At 49.7% G+C, this 25,712-nt stretch overlaps 2 protein-coding genes across 2 annotated transcripts in view; one reads left to right on the forward strand and one right to left on the reverse strand.

The window, feature by feature from the left end:
- ANKS6 (ankyrin repeat and sterile alpha motif domain containing 6) overlaps positions 1–10,485 on the reverse strand; it is a 49,252-nt gene extending 38,767 nt beyond the window's left edge. The window contains 6 exon segments of the mRNA XM_047700258.1: positions 313–419; positions 1,402–1,606; positions 2,285–2,305; positions 2,308–2,328; positions 4,814–5,316; positions 9,800–10,485. Of these exon segments, the coding sequence (XP_047556214.1) occupies positions 313–419; positions 1,402–1,606; positions 2,285–2,305; positions 2,308–2,328; positions 4,814–5,316; positions 9,800–10,155 (1,213 nt within the window). The 5' untranslated portion in view covers positions 10,156–10,485.
- A 12,908-nt stretch (positions 10,486–23,393) lies between these two features.
- Positions 23,394–25,712, forward strand: part of GALNT12 (polypeptide N-acetylgalactosaminyltransferase 12) — a 40,024-nt gene continuing 37,705 nt past the window's right edge. The window contains 2 exon segments of the mRNA XM_047700722.1: positions 23,394–23,629; positions 23,631–23,833. Of these exon segments, the coding sequence (XP_047556678.1) occupies positions 23,468–23,629; positions 23,631–23,833 (365 nt within the window). The 5' untranslated portion in view covers positions 23,394–23,467.

The raw sequence follows: 25,712 nt of genomic DNA on the forward strand, positions 1-25,712 counted from the left end.
TTCTGGCTCCAAAGCCCTGGTACCATTCTGGGGCTTCTGTGGCCCACTGAGGCAGATTCGTGTCTCGCTGGCCTTCCCTCCTAGGAGACTCCCTGAAGGCCGGTGCTGGAGAAGCCCAGAAGTTTACCTGGTGCCAGCCCAGCGTTTACTGAGGAAGGAAGCCACTTGTCTGAGGACCTGTGGTGAGCCCCTTGGGGCTTAAGAGTGACTTCCCCCATGAATAAGCAAGGGCTGAAAACAAAGGTGACTCTCTCCATTCCTAGCCAGAGAAAGGCTGTGTAGGTTTACAGCCCTTTTCCAGAAACAACCCACCAGGATCACTCAGCAGCATCACTAGGTCAAAGGCCGTGTACCCGTTTTTTGCACGAAGAGTGACATCAGCCCCTTGGTTTAGCAGATATTTGACAATTTCCTTATTCCTGGGGAGGAAAGAAAAAGCCAGAGTTAGAGGCACTGAAAGCGAAAGCCTGGCTTTGCTCCTGGGCAAGCTGACGGTATTAACTACAGTGCCCCATCCCAGAGCCCAAAAGAAGGGCGTGGAAAGCTGCCAAGGGCCTCACACTCCTCCTTCCCTACCCCATGGGCTGGTCAGACCAGATCGAATGTGATGGAAACCAAAGCCTAGGTGTTCCTTCCACAAACAAAAGGAAAACTACGTGGCCAACACGCCCACACATAGATTCCCCACTCCTCCTGCCCCAAATCAGGACCCCCATGCTGTAGAAGCCCCACACAGGCCAAGGTGGCTGATGCAGATGCCTGAGGCTGACCAAAGAGCAAAACAAACTGCTTTGAGATGACACGGGAGAGTGCTGTGATCACCTGAAACAGGGAAGGAAGGGCCAGTTATTTGGAATCAGACCACCGAGCCACTGTAAGAAGGTCTGCAGCTCCTGGCCTCTGGGCCAGCCTACCTGGGAGAGGGAGGACAGGAGGTGAAGGGATTCAGAAGCACCAGTCAATGGCAGTGCCTATTCAGAAGGAGAGGGTGAGGACAAGATTCATTGCCAGTTGCAGAGAAGCCAACGGTATGAATGGCTCATGTTCATTTCCAGTGGGACACAAACTTAAGGACAACAGTGTGAACACTCCAAACCAACCGACCACTGTTCCACTGAAATCTACTAGAGACACTTACCTGCCTGCATAAAATGTTCCTGCTGCACAGTTTTTATGGGTACTGGTGAATTCTGTGATAAGGTCATGGGCATCAGGACACAGAATAGGAACGCAGGACAGAATGAGCCTGCACCACTTTGATTTTTGTGTGTGTGTGCCTCAAGGTCTTCCCAGCCCTTGAGTTCATCTGTAGTTTCTCAGGACCAGAAAACCCCTTTAAGAACCCTATCTGAGCTCAGGGTATCGTAAGCCTCCCATGGAAGGAGCAGAGCTGGCACTGACCCATGGTAGGTGGCCTGCATGAGGGCCGTCCAGCCATGCACGCTGTCCTGCTTGTCAACGTCGGCATGCCTCTCCACCAGCAGCTGTACCAGAGGCAGCTGCCCCATGACCGCTGCCAGCATCAGCGGGGTGGCCCCATCCCCATTGACCAGATTCACATAGTTGGGGTCTTCGTCTGCAATCTCTTTGACCAGCTGGAAGTTTCCTGCAAACAGAAGAGGGAGATCTGGTGGTCTGCAGGCAGGGGGCTGCCGGATGACTTATCCAGCAGGTTTCGGTAACAAACAGGTGCTCAGCCTGCCTCTGCACTGGGCTGCTGGGCATCAAAGGGGCGACAAAGGTGAAGAAGAGGGAGCCCCCATCCTCAAATCTCTCGGTAAGGATCGGAGGCAAGCACAAAAATAGTTTTTCTAAAAGAGAGAAGTATTATTAATATCCCAAGAGAACAGATGAAGGAACATGAAGGGCAATGTGTCGCAGAGAGCTCAGATCTCCCTGGGGAGTGAGGATCAGGGAGGGCTTCCTGGAGGTGGGGTCTACAGCAGGAGAGATTTTTGGCTTCATCACAATGAGAGTGGAGTGGGTAGGTAGGCTGTGAAGCATTTCAGAGGTAGGGAAAAGCCAGAACATAGCCACAGGGTTTGGCAGGGGGGTGGGGGGGGGGGGCTGGGAGAGCAGTCTGGAATTTGTGTATAAAGCATCATAATGACTACCAGTCTCTAGGGGCTGAACCACCCTGTGTGAAACCACCGAGTCAGGAAATAACAAAATGCCTGTTTCTTTCTCAAACACTCTGGGTGGCCTTGAAATGGATTACAAATACCAGGTTGGAAGAATGTCCCTATATCCATAAATCTCCAAAAAGATTTTCTAAAGTGCTTACCCATTTTCAATGCATGGAAATATCAGGCCGCCTTTTCTCCTCATCTAGGTAAACAAAGATTTTAAAGTTAACCACAAAAGATTAATAGAATAGAAAAGTCAGCCACATGTAACAATACAGCCTAGCTTTAAAAGTGATCTGGTTTCCCAAGCAATCTGATCAGAGACCCATGAAACAGATCAACCCAGCAGCCCTTCTGGAAGAGTTAGAGAGTGTCTGTAGATTCCCCCAAGACAGAACTTGGGTAGTCATCAGGCCAACAAAACCTGAAGAAGCAGAACATTTCCTGATCCCACACCCATAAAGCAATCATTTTGGGGCATTCCAAACTTTGGGATGTCCTCTCTTAGCTGTAATGGGAAAGTATGGTCTTGGAAAAATCTGGATTCCTATGAAAAAACATTTAAAAAAAAAGCGATTCTTCTCTACTAAAAACTAAAGGTACAACCCTGAGATAATCCCAAAGGAGAGAATGGAGACACTAAGCAGCTGAGCCCAGGGGGAGGTCATGGATGTGGCCACCAGAAGAGCCCAATGTTCACTTTTGTTTTCCTTCCTAAATAAGAAGCAATCTGAACAACTCTGAGTCTGCCCCAGCCTTGCAGATGTGGCCCCCTGATGTTTTTACCTTGGTCCCTGCAGCCCAGCTGGTATGGGAGGCCATGCCTATCCCCAAACCTGGGCCTTGTTGTACCCACCTCATGCTGGCCCCTCCCCATCGGTCACCTTCCTCTGAGCCTGAGTTGGTAGGTACTGTGCTACTGTTAGAAAACAGACATCCTCAGCACCAACACCCCTGTAGGTGGCCGAATGCAAGACTTCTGGCAATTCCACGAACTCCAGAGACAGAGTTCGTGGCAGGGGAACTGTGAGAGGTGTGAGAGCTGCGAGGGGAACCTGTGGCTCTGGGCTAACTCTCTGGGCCAGGTCAGCCCCCTCAAGCAGCTGGGAGGAAGCTGCCGCTCGGTGCAGGGATCACCAAGTTTGAAGTGAGTGTGTTGGAAAGTGTGTGTATGTTTCTAGAATGATCACTCTCCTCACCAACAACAGGGGGATAACATGTTAACATGGGGACAATGTGGTGATTTCAGAGATCAAGAATGGAAATGGGAAATGCTCCAGAAATCCAAACAGCAATTTTTGTTCTCTTGACCAGTGACTGGCACCCACCCGGGAAAGGGTATTCCATAACTCCAAGCTTTTCACAGAGATGTACGGACAGGGCCATGGGACCGAGTGTCTAATTCTGCTAGTGCAATACTATTAAGAAAGGATTCTGCATCTCAGTTTTAAATATGTCACATTCCTTTAAGTGTATAAAAGTCTAATTTGTTGTGGGAGGAGCCTTCTCATGCCAAGACCCCTTGAGGAAAAAGCGTGTCATCTGGCCTGTGTGCTGGTTGCTAAGCAACCATTTGATACAAAACAATCACTGACCCTCTAGCCTGACCCCAGGAGGCTGGGGGAGCTGTGCCACTGATGGTCCCCTTCTCCTTCCAGATGCCAGTTTTGCCATCTGCAGCACAGCAGACTGGGGACCCTGCCCGAGCCCAGGAACAACCACAGTAGGGGTCGGGGGGTACCCTCTTGTAGCTAACAGGAGGGAGGGAACTGGGGGGGGGGTCTTCCAGGCGAATTTCTTGGCATCTCTCACAAAAACAGCTAGAGGCTAACGGTTATTTATTTAATAATCTATCACTAATAACACACTTTCGCCCTTGCTGCTGGCCTACCTGAAGGCTCTTCCCTGAGAGCCTGTTTGGAGCACTCCCTCAGCTCCTGCAAGCCAGCTGCTGTCTCACCTGCTCCAGGAGGCCACCCACCAGGGGCAGCCTGCATCGCCCCAATCACCACCACTCCCAAACCTCAGCCTTGCCCATCTCCCGCCCCTACCATGGTACTGCCCACCTACCATACCGTATACTTAATATTTATTTCCTGCTTGCCTGTCTCCCCTACAGAGGCCAAGGTCTTCACGGGCAGAGGGCACATTGTTCTAGAGCAGGGGTTGGTAAACTACAGTCCTGGGCCAAATCTGCTCCCCAGCTTATTTTGGTAATTAGTGTTTTACTAGAACACGCCATACCCACTCATTGACATATAATGTATGGCCACTTTCTCTCTAGTAGAATTGAGTGGTTCTGACAGAGGCTGGCCCGCAAAGTCTAAAATATTTACTATCTGGTCCTTTCCAGAAAAAGTCGGCTGGCCCCGATTCTAAAAAGATCCCAGAACTTCCTGCATCAGAATCGTCTGGTTGGAAAGGAGGGGCCTTGCTATGGGGGTTCCGGGCTCTTCCCACAGATACCAAATCACTCCAGAGGGTAGCCCTTGGACCCACAAATAATAGGCACTCCAACTGATTCTAATGCACAGCACAACTTAAGACCGACTGTTCTGTAGGCCAGACTCTGATTTGTGCATGCCCTCTGGTTGGGTAAGCCTCAGCTTTTGTCATTTAAACACCATTTAGGGTCCTCTGTGAAGCCATGGCAGGAAAGGGAAGGGTTGGTGGCAGCACAGCCTGACCTGTCTTGGGCCTGACCGTGGTCAGTGGGTCCAGGTAGTCTGCAAGATCCCTATGCTTGCGGTCCAGTGCAACCTCGAAGGCGGTCTTCTCCAGCACGCTGAGGTGGTCAGGGTTGGCCCCCTTCTCCACCAGCTGCTGGGCCACGCCAAGCCTCCCAATGAGCGCCGACAGCATCAGCGGGCTCCAGCCCACAGTTCGGGCCACGCGGTTGGGGTCTGCACCCCACTCCATCAGCAGACGCACTACGGCCTCATGCCCATGTTGAATGGCAGCCATCAGGGCTGTGATGTCCAACAGCTCGTCCCTGCTGTCCCCTGTTCCCGGCTGCTCGCTGGAGGGGTTGTGATGGTCCACAAAGGCACCAGCTTCCAGAAGCAGCTTCACCACACCCAGGTGGCCACCCCGAGAGGCCACAGTGAGCACACTGGCCCCTAGTCGGTTCTGGGCGTTGACATCAGCCCCATGGTCCAAAAGGAGATGTGCCACACTCACGTGCCCAAATCTGCCAGGAAGACAGAGAATTAGTGACACTAACATGGAGCACTGACACGGAGACAGCTTATGTAATCCTCATCTGTCATTAATTATTAAAGTCAAAATAGCGACTTAGAGTAAAAGGTCTTCTTCTGGTGCCAGGCACTGTGCTGGCCCTGCAGGTCCACCATCAAACATGAACAACTGCTCTGTCTAGGTTCAAATCCAGCTCTGCCAATCACTAGCTACACAACTCTGAGAAAGAACTTTAGCTTCTTCATGCTTTCATGGCCTCACCTGTAAAACAGGGATATATCACCGTGTCTGCTTCAAGGGCTGTTAAGGATTCAACGAGTTAGCATATATTAATAGAGAATATATGCAGCACTCAGAACAGTGCTTGGCCAAAGGAGCGCTGCGTAAGTGATAGATGTTTTAATGATCATTTGACCTTTTATGTTACACTAAGTACCGATGTCACCCAACTGGTAAGAAGTGGTGTCAGGGTCAGAGCCCAGGTCTGTCTGAGTCCGGATGTCCTCACTTTTTCCCCTACACCATGCTGCTTCCCACATCCCAGAGAGTTCATTTTATTTTGCTTTGTAGCCTTGCAACCTACTTCTGTCTGTGCTGACTCCCGTGGGCAGGGCTCAGGGCTGACTCATGTCTACCCATCCCCAAACACACACAGAAGGTCCTTCAAGATGAGCCAGGGCACCGCATGCCAAGAGGAGTAGCGCGGCTCTGGTCAGCAGAGATGGGCTCGCCAGAAGCCTGCTGCCACCTGCTGGCAGGAATGCCGGCTGTCAGGGGCTAAGAATTAGGCCTGGGCGGGGCCTTCCTCCAGGAAGCTGGAGCGGGCCAGGGAGACACACAAGTGACCACCAACCAACACCAATACCAGGAAAACAGATGCCTCTTCCCAGCAAAACCTCTGCCTTCTTTAGCCACCAGAGGGCAGAAAAGATCTGTTTTGCAGGGTTTTGGTTGGCACACTTGGGGCTGAGCAGCGAGTGTCTGAGCTGGAAGGAGCCTTGGACTAACCAGAAAGAATGACAGGAGAGGGGTCCGGAGCACCAGATCATAACGCCTGAGTAACGTCTGCATCTGCGAGGCAGCGTTTTGGTTCTCTTGTCGCATTCCCCTCCTTTCCGGAAGTGAGTTTCCTACCTCCTATAAACCTAGGGCCTCCCTTCTCCCTGTGGAGGCAAAGCCAAGGCCAAACTCTGATCTGAACTTAAAAATACCTTCAGAGACGTGAACCTTAACGGCACCGGGTCACCTCAGTCTCTGGAGGGAGAGCTTGTGAACTGGCTCCTCCAGCTCTAGGGGGACTGGGCCTGTCCCTCCTCTTCTCCAAAAGCAGAAAGGGAGCAAATCAAAATCACAAGCTCAAATGCAGAAAACCTCAAACCCAGCCTGTCTCCCTACCTCCAGTCGTATTCCTTCCTGCCCATCCTCTGTGGCGGGATTGCCCCAAGCTGACGGCCACGGCCCAGCTTCCCACTGCCTGAAGAGGCCTGTCCACCTTGACCAAGTCAACTTCATGTCCACCCAACCCCCACGGCATCCCCTCCACTCTGGCCTGTACTCACCAATTCTACTCCTTCCATGACTTTGCCTTTGCCATCCTGCCTCTCTGCCCAGAACACTCCCCTGTCCGTCTCTCCTAAGTATACCATCCTGCTTCAGGACTCAGCTCAGAGCTCACCCCCCTCTGAGCAGCTTCCAGGACCCCTTCCCGCCATGAGTTCAGGTGCCCTTCATCTAGGCACCTGAAGTCCCCCGGTCCTTGCCTCTAGGATGCACCTGAGCCTTCCTTCTACCATTATGTCTGCCTGTTAGACCGTGCGCTCTCGGAGGACAGGACCGGGGGCTGACCGACAGTGGGGCTCAGTAGACGGTGTTAAATAAATGACTGGCATAACCAAGCAGAGGATGGTCCAGAGGTAGGCCATGGAAAGGACCACAGAACTCATTTATCCTCCATCGAAGTAGAGAATTTTTAAAAACCACACTATTTCATTATCAAGCATAAAATAAAACCTAGGATAACTCCTCACAGCAGATTAAAAGGTACTGTCACATTTTTATCTCATTTGATCTTAATAAACCCTAAAATATTTATTTTTAAGATTTTATTTTATTTTATTTTTTGACAGAGACACAGCGAGAGAGGGAACACAATCAGGGGTGGAGGGAGAGGGAGAAGCAGACTTCCTGCTGAGCAGGGAGCCCGACATGGGGCTCAATCCCAGGACCCTGGGACTGAGACTGGGATTGAGCCATGACCTAAGCCAAAGGCAGATGCTTAATGACTGAACCACCCAATAAACCTTGAAATAAACTGATAATGCCCATTTCACAGATGAGGAAACTGAAGACCTGAATGGAAAGCAGAGCCTCTTTTTTGAAAGTGATAAGAGTCAAAACTTGAACCTAGACCCTAAAACCCCCAAACTCCAGCTCTTCTGGTACAAAACATTATCAGATAGAAAGAAAAGGAGAGAATTTGAACCTAAATGCTGACACCTGGAATACTTTCTGAACCCACAGGTAGCCCAAGAGGTCATTCAATTAGGCTGAAAACAAAGCAATTCAGGGAAGGCTGAGAGAATTTTGTGGATGCTATGTTTCTAATAGGTAATTACTGAGGACGGGGAAGCGTGGGGCTTTCTGAACAGCAGCTGTGATTACCAATTAATTTCGGCAATTAACACCTGTGTTTAAAGACCTGGCACAAAGTCCTACAGCCCAAAGTACTGGGCAGAGAGGCCACACTGGCAGGCAAAGAAATGAAGGGCAGGAGAAGGAAAGTAAGAGGCCAAGGGTGAAGTTAGGGCCAAAGTAAACACCATGCAACCTGTCCCTTTAGCATTTGGCCAATTTGTCGAGGAGCTTCCCTGTGGCCAAGACCAAGAGGAAACAGTCAGGTTACAGGATTGGTGGCCTAGAACAGAGGCCGGGAGCACAGGCTCTGGAACCACCCGCCAGGGTGTGAATGTGGCTCTGCCACTTAAATGCTGTGTGGCCTTGAGAAGTTAACTCTCTGAGCTTCAATTCCTCATCTGTAAAATAGGGATGACAATAGTACTCACACAGCCCAAGGTTTTTGTGGATTAAATGAATTACTTCACTTAAAGCACTGAAACCCATGCTTGACACAAAAAGTGCTCAGAAAAGCTTACCGTTTTCCGGATGGGATAAAACATGAATGTGACCATTTCTTTTTTTTTTTTTAACCATTTATTTATTTGATAGAGACACAGTGAGAAGGAACATAAGCAGGGGGAGTGGGAGAGGGAGAAGCAGGCTTCCCCCTAAGCAGGGAGTGGGATGTGGGGCTTGATCCCAGGACGCTGGGATCATGACCTGAGCCAAAGAGAGACATCAACCGACTGAGCCACCCAGGCGCCCCAAATGTAACCATTTCTGATACTAAAACACCCACCAGAGACCAAACTGGGGGGTGCGTGCGGCCTAAGATGATGGCCAACAGGGGTGAGTGACTTTACTGAATAGCAGAATCCCCTCCCACCAGCGCTTCAAATCCCGTTCATCCTGCTTCCTGAGAACATCTCAAACATCTAGTTGCTCTCCACTGCTCTCTGCTCTGGTCCAGGCTACCATCACCTCTCCCTAGACTGCTGCAATCGCCTGCCAACCAAGCTTTCCGACACTAGCCCATCCCTCCAATCTGTCCTCACCCTGCAGTGAAAGTGAACTTCCCAAAAAAAAAATCTGATTCTGTCACTCTCTCTGCCTAGAACCTTCTAGTACTCCCCAGGGCCCTTAGGATACCTCATCTTTCTCAGCCCTACCACACAGCATCTGCCTCCTCTCCCACTACTTCCAGCCCCTCCTAGCACTGACATCCTTCTAGCAGTCCTTCCAATGCCTTGTGTTCATGTTTGCTTTCAAACATTTGCGTGAGCCTCCTCTCACGCCCTTCCCACCTCCCAATTCTTCTGTCCTGGTTAATTCTTACCCAGTCTCGACTTGAAAATATACATCATTCTTACAAAAAACCTTCCTCCACTTCCACGAACTGGGTCTGCCATCCCCAGAGCTCCCTGCACTTTCCCCATCATCTCTTGTCTGGTCTGCCCACTGGCGCGTGAGCTGCTCCTGGTGCGGCTGTGCCTGGCTCCCACAGTGTCCCCGTCGCCCAGGCTAGGATGGGTAGGTAGGTAGGTTCTTGGGAAACTCATGTTGCAAGAAAGGATGAATGAACACCTCTAGGATGATAAGTCTCTAAGATTCTATTCAACGCGGTCTTCAGATTGTTTCGAAAGGCCCGCTGTTTCTAAGATTCTGATTTTGTTAGAAAGCGCTCCCACTTCTTGTAGAATCCCAAGCTGCTCAAAGTTTACCATTCCAGCTCTCTCGAACGAGTTCTTGACTCTTTACCTCCCGGGCCGTCTGCAGGGGCGCCAGACAGGGCCGGCCACCTGAGCCCGCCTGGCTCCGGGGACCGCCAAAACCACCCCTGGGGATCCCGGGCCCCTCACCTGGCTGCCTGCATGAGCGCGCTCCAGCCGTAGTGGTTGCGGCTGTTGACCGAGGCGCCGCGGCGCAGCAAGAAGCGCACCAGCGGCTCGTGGCCCCCGGCCGCAGCGAACTGCAGCGCCGTGTTGCCCGCCTCGTCCGAGCAGTCCACGGGCACTGGCGCTCCGGCCGCCGCCGCCGCCGTCCCGGGCCCGGCCGCCTCGGCCCTCGCCGGCTCCGCGCCCGCCTTGGGCTCCGCGCTGCGTTCCGCCGGCTCCGCCGCCCCCGCCTCGAGTAGCCGCCGCGCCGTCTCGGTGTCGCCCTGGTCGCAAGCACGCAGCAGCAGCTGGAAGGCCGGGGGGAGCCCGCCCTCGCCCATCGCGGCCCGGCAGCCGGCGCCCCTCGGTCTGGCCGGCCGCGCCGGCTCCGCCCCCGGATACCGCGCGCCAGCGCCCCCTTCCGCCCGCCGCCCGCGCGCCTACTGTGTGCCGGGCGCGCGCCAGGGGGGAGGGACCGCGCGCCTACTGTGTGCCGGGCGCGCGCTGGAGGCCGGGCCGCGCGTCCTCGCCGCGCCGGGAGGGACGGTGAGTTCCGGAAAGCTCTGAAGCTAACCGGCCGGTCTCTGCCCGTGCGGCTCCTGGTGACGGCCCTCCCCGGCGGCTCAGGGGACTTCCTGTCCCGCGCGGAGGTCGGAGCGCCTGCTCCAGCCCACTCACGCAGCGAACTCGGAACCACCCGGTCTGGGTCCCCCGCCGCTCGGGCCGGGCCTGTGGCGTGCAGCTGCTCCCTGCCTCGCTGGCGCCGGGCGCACAGCGGCAACTTCCCAGTTGTTGGCTGAAGCGAGGCTCGGATGGGTCCACTCTGCACCCGGCCCCCGGGACGTCCTGCGGGGCCTTTAGAGCCGGTCCTTACCTGCGGATTAAGGCTACAAGCGCTTCCTGTACCTCCTCTTTTCATCAGTGATTCTTGAATCGGCACCATCTGGGACACTGTTACAAATGCAAATTTCCTGACTCCACCCCAGTCCTAAGAGATCAGAAATTCGCGTGTGGGGCCCAGCTACCTGTATTTTAGCAAGCCCTCCGGGTGATGCTGGTGCATACTGAAGCTTGAGGCCTATGTTTGATCCTCGCAGCATCCCGTCAGCCACAAGGGAGGGCTCAAGTGACCACCCCCAGTTTACAGAGGAGACACTGAGGCTTAGGGAGATTAAGTCACAGGACTCTCCTGCAGGAGCGAGGTGACTGGGACCCCGGTCTTCTGTGCTCTGGGCTCAACAAATATTTATGGAGTGCCAAGCATGCACTGTTCTCAGTGCTGGAGAAGCCGCAGGAACAAAATAAAATCCCTGCTCTCCTGGACCCGACAGTGGAAAAAGACAATCTGTAAATACACAAACAAGTAAGTAACTTATACAGGTGTCAGCGATGAGTGCTATTGAAACAATAAATAGAGCACAACCTAAATCCTAGTACATAGGTTAAAGGATGGGGTATTGGGGCGCATGGGTGGCTCAGGTCATGATCCCAGGGTCCTGGGATCCAGCCCCGCATCAAGGCTCTCTGCTCAGCAGGGAGCCTGCTTCTCTGCCTACTTGTGATCTCTGTCTGTCAAATCAATCAATCAACTAATCAATCAAATCTTAAGAAAAAAAAAAAGGATGGGGTATTATTTTATAATAGGATGGGTACAGAAGGTATCCCTGAGAATGTGACACTAGCACAGACCATGGAGCCAGGCTGACATTTGGGGAGAGTGCCATCCAGGCCCCGGTGGGGGGGGAGCTTCTAACAAGGGCAGCCCTGTTTGCAAACTGCTTGCACCACCTGCTCCTTGCGATAACATTAACATTCTGATATGTTATTCTGATATGATTTGTTTCCCTAGACTCTGAGCTGTGGTCTGAAAGCTTAGCAGAAGGCCAGATACAGTAGGTGCTCAGTACACGATGTGTAAATGGCTATGTCTTGTGTACATAGAATCATAACACAGATCAGCACTTGATGAGGGCCTGAAAAAGGAATAAGGATCATGGCATTGGCAGATCAGAGAAGATGGTAATACCCTTAGGATCTGGGCCAGCAGGGCTGGAAGAAGAAGTCTAAGCAAAATGTAAAGATGAGGAGAAACCTCGAAACTACACAGGGCTCAGCTTCCCAAGGGCCAATGAATGCCAGGATGAATATAGTGGGATTTATTCTGGGAGTAATGGGAAGCCATGGAAAGTGAACAGGCAAGTTACAGGGCTAGAGCTAATCACATAGGTCCAGTGTGTGAAGTGGTACACTCTCACTCCGTTCCTGATTTGGCCCCATTTACAACAGAGGTGAGGATGACTTCCTTTTGAAGGTCTAATGAAGACATTTGTTTCTGTGAAAATCCTGAATAATTGCATCCTTTTAGAATTCTACTTATTCAGGAGCACCTGGGTGGCTCAGTGGGTTAAAGGCTCTGCCTTCAGCTCAGGTCATGATCCCAGGGTGCTGGCATTGAGGCCCTCATCGGGCTCTCTGCTCAGCATGGAGCCTGCTTCCCCCCCTCTCTCTGCCTACTTGCGATCTCTGTCTGTCAAATAAATAAATAAATGAAATCTTTAAAAAATCAATAAATAAAAATAAAATTCTACTTATTCAGCTTTTTACTAACTAGCTGTTTCATTATAAAAGTTACATGTGTGGTAAAAAATAAATTCTGACAGTATAGAAGGACATAACGCCAAAGTGAAAGCCCCTTTCCCTCTTCTCCCACTTCCTGGTCTTACTCCCTATACGTAACCAATATTCACATTTGTTTCATCTTTCCAAGGATGTTTCACACGTATACAGACATGCATATGTACATATAGGCATTGATCAACTTTCTTGATTGCACACTGTAGAAACAAACCCTCTGGATAATTTCAGTAGAAAGGGGATTTAATACAAGGATCTTTTTGTAGCTCACAGATCCCACAAGGACCAAAGAACCAGTGTTGGAAGGCCCACAACCAAGAAGGGCGCACCATATTACAGTATGGCTGCACCCTATACCAGGATGGAGTACACATGGGCCCTTTCTGGAATTCCCAGCTCCAGAGTGAGAGCCTGAGATGAGAGAGAGTAAATGGCTCAGCCTGGGTCACGTGGTCTGACTGGCAGAAAGGGAGATTGAGAAAGTGCATTTCGGGCATTTTCAGCATATATAGCAGGAGGTAGGCTCCAGGATAGGTTCCCTAGAAGAGTTCCCTAGAAGGGAAGAAACACTCCAGATTAGGGAGCAGGTTCAGATACTGGGCAGCCAAAAACGATAAATGTCTACTACAAATATTCCCTTAAGAGTGAGTATCTGCTGCTTATACCTGCTCTGCTTCTCCTACTCCAGGAAGAAATGCCTCCTTTCTTTTAGGGAGCCTCCCTCCCTGCTCTCAGTCTGTATGGTTCAGTGGTTAGATTATGTCCCAGCCCATCCTGAGTGCTTCAGCCCGGGAGTTTTTGCTAAAACAATTAGGAACCAGGGCCTCTGTGCTAAAGCTGTCAACTGTCAGGCTGTCCAGATGCTGTAAGCCACACTGTGCTTGCTCTGCCACCACTTGAAGAGTCTGCCTGGGAGAGAAGCTACCACTCAGGAAAGCACGACAAGTGATGGAGAGAGGGGGAGTCAGAAAATCTTCGAAGCTCCTCCCCCCACTCCACCCCCAACCCCCATTTTTTTTGGTAAGTTTGTTTGGAGCAGGGTTGTCATCCCCTGTAATCCCAGGCTTCACAAATGCATATTTTACTTTGTGAATGAATTTATTTCATACCCTGCAGGCTCTTCGGGATCTTGCTTTTTAAAAAATTTAACAAACGGCATCTTTCCATGCAGGTGAATATAGATCTGCTATATCCTTTCTAGTGGTAGCATGGAACACCATTAAGCAGATGTACCCTAATTTATTTAATCATTTTTAAATGATGCACAATTAGGTTGTTTCCACTGTTCTGCTATTATAGAAAAACAAATCTTGTTCTGACAGCGCTTATAGGTCAGGGTCCCAGCAGGAGACAGATGGTACACTTGGCTGAAGAAATGAGGAGCATTTACTAAAGGACTAATTACAGAACTGTGGGCAGAGTTTACTACGAACGCCAAGAGATGGTGCAGTACTCCAAAGCTGCTAACAGTAGGGAGCCATTGCCACCCCAGGCCTGAAGGGGGAATGGAGAGAGCAGTTACTGGAATTCTGCAAGAGAGAAAAATGGGGACATCTCGCTGATAGGAGTTAGGACCTTTGGTAGAGAGACACAGCCAACCTATAGCAACCTAGTAGGGAATAATCCCCAGAGCAATAAAACCCTCTGACCTCCTCCTCCTCCTGCACTCTAGTGCTCCTTCTTGGCCAAACCCAGCTGTTAGCCAGAGGTTTGACCCTGCTGCTAAGGTCCCCTCAGTCGTCCTCTCACGGTTCAGAGCAGGGAGGAGAGACTCAGTGGTGATATAAACATTCTAGCACCTTGCTACTCAAAATGCGGTCCTTGGACCAGCAGCCTTGGTACTATCCCAGAGCTTCTTAGAAACACAGCGTCTTGCATCCACCCCAGACCTACTGGACCAGAATCGACATTTCAGCATGACCTCCCAGTGATTCACGTACACATAGTTTTCAACGCATGAATCTGGGACATCTTTGTACATAAAACTCTTATACAAGTGTATCTATAGTCTTATTATATATGAACTCTCTTCCAATATTTTTTCATTGATCCCTGTGTTGTTTTGGGTCCTCTGAGAACCAAATGCCAAGGTGTCCCCCCCCCCACCCCAGGAGAAATGCTTGGATGAAGGAGGAAGGAGGACGAAAGGGAAGGAGGGCCTTCGGACCCTAATGCAGATGCTACAGCTGGGAAAGGAGAGTGGAAGGGAGGAGGCTGGGGGTAGGAAGGCTCCAGAGTGCTCTGCAGTTCTGGAAATGTCTTCGCCAAGCCAATGGGGAATCCCCAGGCAAAGGTGGCCTGCTAGGGTGTCCTGCATCAGAGAGAAGTAGCTGGGTTCTTATATCCCCTATGCTTAGTCATTGACTGGGAGAAACCAGGGGAAACAGCTTCAGCAAGAACTTCATAGAAGATTGGAAAGCATAGAAGCTGGAGGCTCTCAGCCAGCTGTGCTCCCCGCAGTGGGTTCTCTTGAAGGGTGGTCTGAGCAGTGTACTTCTATCACCAGCACAGTCCTCATCCAACCAACATCTATTGGATACCATCTATGTGCCAGGCATGGTGTATGTGATGGCATATTATGGATGGTGGGGATGGCCCCTGGCTCCCAGGGAATCCCACATGATTGTGGAGAGGGTGGTCAATGAGTTTTCACTGTCAATTTGGAGGAAGGTGTCACATTTTGGGGATATCACTGACAGCTTCATGGGAGAGCTTGGCCACAGGTTGAGCAGAAAAACTGGGGGAGATCTGGGTAATGGTAGAAAAAGTGAGGAAACAGGTTGGAAAGAGGGAATAAGGGGACTGGATTCCAGAGACCCACGCAGTGGCTTAGGGAGGAGGTAGGGAAGGCCTGGAAGTAAAATCATCTCCAAAGAGTATCTAACCTCTTTTCCCTAATATAATAATAATGTTTGTTGAAAAGAAATCCAATGTTGTGCAAATATAGAATGCGAGGACCTTGAGATCAATGATCGAAATGTGGTAGGTAATCAAAAAATATTTGTTGAAAAAAATGAATAAATTCAATGAAAAGAAAAGTCCCACAGAATCTCATGCACCAAAAATAAATATAATAGTAACACTTCAGTGAATATTTCTTTAGAGATTTTTCCTTTGTATATATATTAACGTACCAAAACAGGATCATACCATCCATACAGTTGTACTAGCTTGCTTTTCTTAATAATGCATCTTAAGCACATTTGTATGTTAAACACCTAGAATTAGTGTCATTCTTGTTAACAAAACTGTGGCATATTAGTGTATGAATGCGCAATATTTTATCTTATAATCTCCTATTAATGGGCCTTTGGGTTAACAACTTTTCGCTTTTATACACAATAAGCTTCTTGTAAGCTCATCTCTGAGCACTTGTGAATTTGTTCTGTGATGTGACATTGCAGAATCAAAAGGATATTAACATTAACATTTCTAATAAATGTTGCCTAATTGCTTTCCACAAGGTTGTACCAGTTTGCCTTCCTACCAATAGTGGTAGGAATAAACAGCCTATTTATTCATATCCTTGCCAGCACTGGAATGAATAACTTTTTAAATCTTTGCCAATCTGATAGATGAGAAAATATTTCAGAGTAAGTTTAATTTGCATGCCTTTTACATAGAGAAACTGAACACATCTTGATACGTTTCTAGACCATTTATATTTCTTTACTGGGGGAGCGGTCTCTCCAGATCTTTCAGCTATTTTTATTTCTGTTCTTTTTAGGTCCCTGTTGACTTAAATACTGGGTAGATGTCATCTGCAAATATCTCTTTCTGATTTGTCTTTTGTCTTCATATTATTTCGGGCCTTATAGAATACTAAAATTTTTATGTAGTCAACTTTATAAATCTTTTCTATAATGGTGTCTAGGTTTTCTTGATCCAATACTTTTATTGTTGGATTTTTAAAATTATTTTACTTTTACATCTTTAGATCACTTGGAACTTTTCTTGGTGTAAGGGTGAGGATAGCCCACAGCTATCAAGTTGCTCCAATCGTTGATTGAATCAGCCATCTTTTCCCCACTGATGTTTGAAATACCACATCTACCATATATCACATTAAACTCCGAAAGGGATGAAGTGATCCCTGTGAAGAGAGCTAATATGACAAATCAAAAGTGCCTTCTAGAGAAATCTGTCTGTTGGTTGAACAGCTGAGGAAATGAGATGGTGTGGTCAAAGAACAAATAAGCTCCCCAAACAAACAACACACCCAAGAGAGGACAAGATACAAAAAGGATTAAGGTCCCCGCTGAATTTGCCCTCTGTGGGTGCCAGCTTGTTATTGTTAATAATGACTCCTCGTGCTTTTCCTCTGCTAATGAGCTATTGTATTTCCAATAGCTCCCAGGTGGTCCCAATGCTGCCAGTGTAAGGACCACATGAGTAGCAAGACACCTTCCCTTTGCCCTTGTAGAAACTCTTCCCACCCTGCTTTGAGCCTGGGGAGGCTGGCTGTGTGGACTCTGTCACTCAGTCTTCCCAAAAACCCTACTCCAGAGGTACCATCATGATCACCACCATTTTACAGATAAGCAAATGGCCTAGGGCCACAGAGCCGTCTGTGACATCAAGCAAGCGGGCTCCGAGGCTATGCCCCTACATAAGCTGAGTTGCCTTTTGCCCTGACAGCAGTTTGCCAGCCAACTGTGTGTGTGGAAAATCCTGAATTCAGTCAAGTGACCTGGACTCAGACTATTGCTCTGCCACGGCCATGTCCCTTGACCCTGGCTAAATAAATCCCTCCCTTCTCTGAGCCAAACTCTCCTCCTCTGTCTGCCTTGCAAGGTTGTCAGGAGAGTGAAATGAGAATGGGACATGAAGAGTAAAGTCTGGCGGTTTACGGCACACGGATGCTCCGTAAACGACAGCTCTTACCATTAGCCGGGAACTGAACCCGTGTTGTGCCGGGCTGACACTCCCTTCTCTGCCGCTGAGCCTCTATCAGGAAGCATTCCAGTGTGGTAAGCTGATCCAAGACATTATGAGTTGTAATCCTTGTCTGTTTTCTAATCTGACCGCAGATCTTAATTGTGTTGAGCGTCTGGACAGAGGCCAGAAGGCACAGCTCCAGGCCTTTCCTCTCACACCTGTCTTCTAGTACCAGCCGGCAGACTCTGTTCCGTGAGTGAAGTCTGGTCTGAAGTCCCACCAGTCTGGTCTCCGTAGAAGGTCGTCCTGTGTGGGAGCTGCTTTGCAGGCTCACCCCAAGCCCTTTGCCTCCTCGAGCCAATGGGGAGGGCTCCAGACCAGGGCAACTGTGAATCTATAAGGGCGGCGGCAGGTGAGAGCCTACATGTCGCTGAGACACCAGCTTGTTCAAAGGCTCTTTCCCTACTCTGTGTCTAGGGCTTTCCATCTATAAAATGAGAGATCAGACCAGATATATGTCTCTTAACTTTTTTGGACCATGGTCCCTTGAGAATAGAGAATAATTGATAAAAAGCTTTCGAGTAGTTTCCCAGGATGTAAAAAGTTAAAAAAAAAAATACAGCTTACTTACTCTATCCTTCTATGGGAGATGCAAAACTATTCCTTGCTCTGAGCTGGGAACCAGCAGAGGGAGTTCCATATTCACCTAAAAGATGTTTTCAAATCTCTGGTATGTTAAATTCAGATATCCATGTAAACATTATTTCCTCAGTGAAGTCTTTCTAAACCCCTCAACTAAAGCACCCTGTAATTTGTCTTCAACACACTAACCACAACTCTGGTAAGTTACCTTTTTAATGTCTGTCTGTTCCATTGCCCTGTAAGCACCATGATGTCAAAAATATCTCTCGCAACCAAGACTCTCTCCTTGATCAAACCCTAGCCAGGCTCCTCTCAGCCTCCTTCTCAACTAGGCCTCAACCTTGGCCTGTAATGAGGATAGAGTCTGAACATAGGTGATTTTGTATACCTACTTCCCTTCACATTAAAGATGTAAACACTGACAGTTTTTAACAGCTCAAGGCTGCACTGGTAGGATGTCCCCAGCTCCCCTTAAGTATCTGCTGAAGGAAGCACATGGCTGTCCAAAGAATTCACTCTTTATCATAGCTAACACCTAACTGTCGGCCCCTAACCACCCTTTCCTATAGAGTTTGCTAAGAAGGGCTTATAATTATAAGTACTTTCTCTGTCCCTTTAAGATGTATGTGTATCTCCTACAAATCAAGAGTGTCTTTCCCAAGGACTGAAAGCCATTCCTTTACAATATCATCAGGAAGGATAGGGCCTCTGCCTTATAAGCCTCTGGGAGGATAGAATCCTCACTCTGATCCTTGCCAACCACAGATACAGCAGGCATCATCAGCATTTATGCTGATCACGCTTTTGTAATTTTTCACTTCCCTGACTCTATTTAAAATGCTCAGTCATTCTGGTCAAATCAAAGTTGAATCTGTTCATGCTGGGCCCTCTTCTCTAGTGCAGTCATCCATTACTGATTAAGATCTGTCCTTACCACTTCAGCTGGTGTCTGGTTTTGTTTCTCTTTGACACTTGGTCATTATAGCATGCCTAGACCCTAGGCCTGGCACATAGTAGATGCTCAATAAATATTTCCTGAATTAAAAATACTGTTGACTAAAATCATCCATTAGTTCTAGCTATCTATTGCTGAGTGATGGACCATCGCAAAACTTCATGGTATAAAATGCGAACCACCTTATCATACTCATGGATTCTGTGGGTCAAGAACTTGAAAAGGCTACCTCTTTTCTCCATTCCATGATGTCTAGGGCCACAGATGAGGTGACCTGGATGGCTGGGGTGACTCAAATGGCCAGGGTGGAGACACTTTCAAGATGGCTTCCTCACGCACCTGTCTGATGCCTGGGCTGGCTGGGCCGGCAGAGGATTGGGCACAGCTGGCACTGTGGGCAAGATATCCTACCTGGGACTTCTCCAGCACAACGATATCATGATAGTCTGATTTCTTCCCTGGTAGCTTAAGGCTGCAAGAACAGGGATCCTGTAAATAAGATGGAAGCTTTGTGCCTTCTTATTCCCAGCCAGGGAAGTCACAGAACTTCACTTCTACTATCACCTAATGGTTGACGCAGTTACAGGTCTGCTCCGATTCAACGTGAGGGAGTATCTGATAATTTGCAGCCTTGTTTTGAAACCACTACACCATCAGAGCCAGATTTGGGGGGAATTCTTGTGCAATTTATCCTGCATATCACTTAGGATTAGATTTGGCTGCATAGGACAGAAGACCCATAGGAACAGTGGTGCAAACAAGGCAGAAGCCTATTTCTCCCTCACATAAGCAAAGCCTGGAAGGAGCCCATTGGGATTCGTTCAATGTCTACAATGTCCGGGACCTGGTTCCTGATGCCCTATGGTTTCACCACCCTTAGTGCACGCCTTTGACCTCATAACCCGAGGTGGTTGCTTGAGCTCTAGTCTTTATATCCACAGTCCAGCCAGTAGGAAGAAGGAAGGGTAAGGAAGTTTCCTCTAAGAACATTCCTTAGAAGCACCATCTGACAACTGCACTGACAGCCCATTGGCTGAACACTCAGTCACATGGCCATGCCTACCTGCGAAGTAGGCTGGGGATGCTAGGCTTTAGAATGCCTGGTCTTTACACCATGGGGCCAGAGAAACAAACAAGCAAAAACTCAAGAGTTCTACTCTTAAGAGAGGAGGGTGGATGTTGGCAGATATCCACTGGTGTCAGCCTCCTTTTACATCGTTTATTTCCTGTTCTGCCACTGACCTGCTGTGGGCTTGCGCAACACACTTTCTCTGGTTGTTATTACCAGTTCCTCTGGTCATTAGGGAGGAGGGTACTATAATCTGAGAAGGAAGCTCAAAGTATTAAGCAGATAAGCGTCAATGTTCTGATTTTAGGGAAGGGAATGGGGGGAGGGGGGCCCCCACCCGCCAGCCTCTTTTTATTTTCTTGGGTGGTTCACTCAGGTTTCTGGGAGCAGATTTTTTGAAAACTCCCATACTGAGTTACCACTGAGGGCTTTCTAGCAACAAGACCTCAAGAATTCATGTTCATTACATTTTGGGAGTAACTGCTCCCTGCCCTTAACCAGGTTGTGCCTTCCGTCAGATACCTCCCCAGCGAGTTCAAACAGATGTCAACAGAAGGCAGCATAAGAAACAAAGCCAGACATTAACTGAGCACTTTCTGTGTGTCTGACACTACTAAGCTCTGCGATCATGAAGTGATCACCACTCATTGTCCCTTACATTTGTTGTTGTTGTCCTCGTCGTTATAGGCTAGGGTTAAATAAAACACGATCCAATGCACCAAGCGTTTTAACAAAGTTTGATGGTGTTATGGAGTGAATTGAGCCCCTGCAACAAAATACGCTGAAGTCCTAATCCTTGGTACCTATGAATGTGGATTTCCTTATTTGGGAAATAAGGTCTTCACAGACATAATCCAGTTAAGATGAGGTCATTAGAGTGGGCCCAAATCCAATCTGACTGGTGTCCTTAGAAGAAGAGTAGAAGAGATGTAGACAGATGCACATCAGAAGAATGACAATGGAGCCAGAGGTTGGAGGGACACATGAGTAAGCCAAGCAATGACAAGGATTTCAAGCAACATCAGAAACTAAGAGAAAAGTATGAAATGGTTTCCACCCACAGAGCCTTCCAAGAAATCAGGACCTTGGTGATAGGACTAATTGATTTTGGGTTTCTAGCCTCCAGAACTGAGAGGGAATACATTTCTGTTGTTTTCAGCCACCCAGAGTGTAGTCCTTTGTTATGGCAGCCCCAGGAAACTGATAGAGATTGTCAGTTTGATGTGTCAGTTTAGCCAGGTTTTATTTTATTTTATTTTTTTTAAAGATTTTATTTATTTATTTGTCAGAGAGAGAGGGAGAGAGAGCAAGCACAGGCAGACAGAATGGCAGGCAGAGGCAGAGGGAGAAGCAGGCTCCCTGATGAGCAAGGAGCCCGATGTGGGACTCGATCCCTGGACGCCGGGATCATGACCTGAGCCGAAGGCAGCTGCTTAACCAACTGAGCCACCCAGGCGTCCCCTTAGCCAGGTTTTAATCCCCATTGTGTTCAATCAAACACTAACTTGGGGGTCACCGGGAAGATATTTTGCAGACATAACTAACGTCTATAATCAGTTGACTTTAACTAATGGAAATTATCCAGGTGGGTCTGGTTCAATCTGTTGAAAGTCTTTAAGAGCAGAACTGAGGTTGCCTTAAAAAAGAAGAAACTCTGGGACGCCTGGGTGGCTCAGTTGGTTAAGCAGCTGCCTTCGGCTCAGGTCATGATCCCAGCGTCCTGGTATCGAGTCCCACATCGGGCTCCTGCTTGGCGGGGAGCCTGCTTCTCCCTCTGCCTCTGCTGCCATTCTGTCCGCCTGTGCTCGCTCTCTCTCCCTCTCTCTCTGACAAATAAATAAAAAATCTTAAAAAAAAAAAAAGAAGAAACTCTGTCTGGGACTGTAGCTTCAGCTCAAGCCAGAGTTTCAGCCTTCCCTTCCTGATGGCCTGCCCTAAAGATTTTGGACCTGCTTAACCAGCCCCTGCAATTGTGTAGATCAATTCCTTCCATAAATCTCTTAATATATCTCCTGGTTCTGTTTCTCTGATGGAACCCTGACTAATACACAAAAGGAGGACGCCATCTTGAATGCATTTGCCTGAAAGGCTGTGGAGTTGCCCAAGTCTTCGCGGAAGAGGTGGCTTTTGGCAGGGCCTTAAAGGGTAGAGGAGGGTTTGCCAGGCAGGCAGGGCATTGCAAGCAGGGAGAACAGCATATGCAAAGGTTTGGGAATGGGAGACCCTGCTCCCCTCTGCCCCAGTGGCGTGGGGTAGGCCTTGCAGAGTTTGGAGTCACATTCTGAGGACCCCTTTCCTGTCAAGTTGAGGACTTGAGCGTTGGGCAGGAGACAAGAGTTGCTCTCTCTCTCTCTTTTTTAATTTCTCTTAGTTCTTTTATTTATTTTTTGTTTTGAATTGAGATAGAAGTTTCACAAGTCAAGGGCATATTTTTAAAAGAAGAAATGATGATTTTTTACTTTGATATCCATAATCCCCACTGAGATCGAGGCATGGAAGCAAGGCTGGGGTAGGGAGAATGAGGCCAGTGAGGTGAGCCGTGCAAGTGCAGGGTCAGATTCTGCCTTCTTAAAATTTTGGTGTTTTGTTCAGGGATTTTTTGCTTTCATTTTGATTTTTTAAAAGTATTGTTTATTTTTGATTACTAATTTTGTTTTGTTTTGCCCATCCCTATAATTTTCTGTCTGGAGACAGCCTCATGCCTCACTCTAGTTTTGACCTGTTAAATATTCCAGCAACCCCCATGGCTCCTTCATTTCTTCAGTCCCCTCAAAGGAAGCCTCTGGCCAAGGTCAGGGGAACTGATGGCCTGGGGTGTACACGATCATAGTTGGGGTGGTATGCGTGTGTGTCTCTGAAGGGTCATTCCTTTGGTCAGTTTCTTGGAGGCTTTTACCAAGTGAGGGCTAAGAAACGCAGAGATTGAGTAACAGGAAGCGGGGGAAGGTTTGCTCTTGAAGGGATCTAAGCAGTATTATGTCTCTGGTAGGCCTGCAGGCCTCAGTGACACAGTCCAGGTGTATTAGCCTCACTGTGCCTCAGGCCCCTCATCTGTTAAATGGAGTTGATAATCCTACCCCTATATTGGACTGCTTAAGGGTCAGATGAGATAAGCGAGTAAAATTCACAGCACTCCTGCAGGGCTCACTCTGCCACTATATACCGAGCGCTTAGGATGTGCCAGGCGCTGAGCTGAGGCTTTTACGGCCGTCACTTGATCCTAATGCACCCAGCCACGAGGAAGGTGCGAGTCTCGGCAAGCCCGCGCGTGTGCCCAGCCAAGACCAGCCACCCTCCGCGGCTTGGGGGCCGCGCTCACTACCGGGCGGGTGGGCGGGAAGGGGGCGGGGCGCAAGTGGGGCGGGGCGGGGGCGGGGCGGGGCGGGGCCGGCGCGGCGCGGCTGTTCCGGGATCCGGGTCCGGGTCTGCGCCGCCGCCTCCGGGCGAGCCGAGCGCTGGCCCAGCTGGCGGGCTCATGTGGGGGCGCGCGGCCTGGAGGCGCTGCCCTCGGGGGCGGCGGCGCGGCCGGGAGGCGCTGCTGGCGCTGCTGGCGCTGCTGGCTCTGGCCGGGTTGGGCTCCGGTGCTGCGGGAGCGGCGCGGGGCCAGGCGGCGGAGCCGGGACCCCTGCGCACCCCGGCGCCCGGGGCGGCGCGACCCGGTCCTGCCGCGGCCGCCGGTGCCCGACGACGCTCTGGGCGCGCAGGGTGAGGCGGTGCGGTTGCAGCTGCAGGGCGAGGAGCTGCGGCTGCAGGAGGAGAGTGTGCGGCTGCACCAGATCAACATCTACCTTAGCGACCGCATCTCGCTGCACCGCCGCCTGCCCGAGCGCTGGAACCCGCTGTGAGTCCTCAGGTGGCCGGGGGAACACTGCCCGCGGGGTCCCCGTCCCTCAGTTTCTGCATCCGTGAAGAGGCGGGGTGGAACCTGGGTCTCGAAATACCTGGGGATCGCGCGTCTTACTCAGTCTTTCTCAGAAGTGGGCAGTGGCAGGGGGTCATGTGGAATGGGGAGACGCATGAAAGTTTAAAAAAAAATGAAAACAAAAAAAATTTCAGAAATTGATGAATCTTTTACTGGGTGGTCTCTTGTCTCTGCCCCTCTTGAGAAGGTCTTATTCGGCTCTGAAAAAGTGGCGGCGGGAGGGTCAGGGCTAAGCAGACAGGTATAAGATGAGACCCCATTTGCGTGCTCTTCCTGGTTTCACAGCACCCCTGTCCAGCTCTGCCGGTATGGCCCTACCTTGGTGAAACTAAGGACTGTTAGAGTTTGAGATAGGGTCCACTTTCACTTATCTGTGTGTGCCAGGCCCTTGAAAGAACCAGGAGAGGAGGGCGCTCCAGCAGGAGAGATAAAAGGTCGCCAGAAGGCCAAGTCGGAGGCTTCCCCCTCATGGGATCTGATTCCTGAGCATTAGGCAGAGGAGAGACGGAAGGAGGTGGCGGGACAGGCTCCTTCTGGCCGAGGTTCAGCTCAGCTCACTCTTGTGGATGATGCAGGCCCTGAGCAGGTGTGGTTAGAGGCCCAATTTCTATGGGAGCTGCTGGCTGGGTGGGTTGTGCCCACTGCCTAAGTGAGAAGAGAGCAAGCTGGTAAAAGGACAGACCTTCTGGTCTTCTCTCTCCTTCGTTCCATTAGTGGGGATCTTCCAGGTCCCCACTTGAGCCCCGTTCTTAAAGACTTTGAGGAAGAGGACTCATAGAGGGGTTTCCTGGGAGTAACCGGTGGGGAGGCCTCCTCTGTGCACTGTGCACTTTCCGCTCCTTCCTGTTCCTTGGCATGCCGGCTTTAGAGGTGTGGCAAAGGTCTCAGGGAGGACAGGTGACTCACCTAGGGCCCCACAGCTGGAAAGCGGTGGAACTGGCTATGGGGAATGGGACCCTCCTGGCCCCCTTGGCATTGTGCTGATTTCAGAATTTGGGGATCCATGAATCCTTGGGTAGAGAAAGCATGAGTACCTGCTCCAGGAAGTGATCCCCACCCCACTTCGGCAGAGCGGGGAAGGACTTGGATTCACCGTCTTCCCTATTTTCCAGCATCTGTTCATGTCTAGCTTCATGCTTTTTGCCTGAGGCATTTTCTCTGTTTCAATCTTTTTGAGTAGAACTTTGTTAGTGCTGGTCACAGTTCCTCCACTTTCCCTATCTGCAGAATAAGGAATGAGTAGAAATAACACAGCCGGGGTGCCTGGGTGGCTCAGTGGGTTAAGCCTCTGCCTTCAGCTCAGGTCATGATCTCAGCGTCCTGGGATGGAGCCCTACATCGGGATCTCTGTTAAGCAGGGAGCCTACTTCCCCCTCTCTCTCTGCCTGCCTCTCTGCCTACTTGTGATCACTCTCTCTCTCTGTCAAGTAAATTAAAAAAAAAAAAAACCTTTAAAAAAAAATATACACAGCCTAGGAATTAATACAACGTTGAACACACCGTGTACTCAGTTCTTACTAGTGTTCCCCCCTTCCCTATTGCCAACAGGGTACTCAGGAGGCTGCTTTTAAGAGTCACCAAGGGATTGGTTGTAAACTTTTTCTTTTCCGGGTTCCAGCTTCCTTTATTGTCCCAGGTTGAGAAATCTCTTTCAAGCACTGTGGATAACCTGTGGGGCTTATGGCATCCCGTCTCCATGGTGACACAGCTGCCCTGTGTCCTATCAGGATTTGCTTATAGATCCTGCTGTTGCATTGACTCTGGGAAGTTAATCCAGACCCAGCGTGATAAGAAGTAT

This window comes from Lutra lutra, chromosome 13 (assembly GCF_902655055.1).
Source record: "Lutra lutra chromosome 13, mLutLut1.2, whole genome shotgun sequence".
Lineage (NCBI taxonomy): Eukaryota > Metazoa > Chordata > Mammalia > Carnivora > Mustelidae > Lutra > Lutra lutra.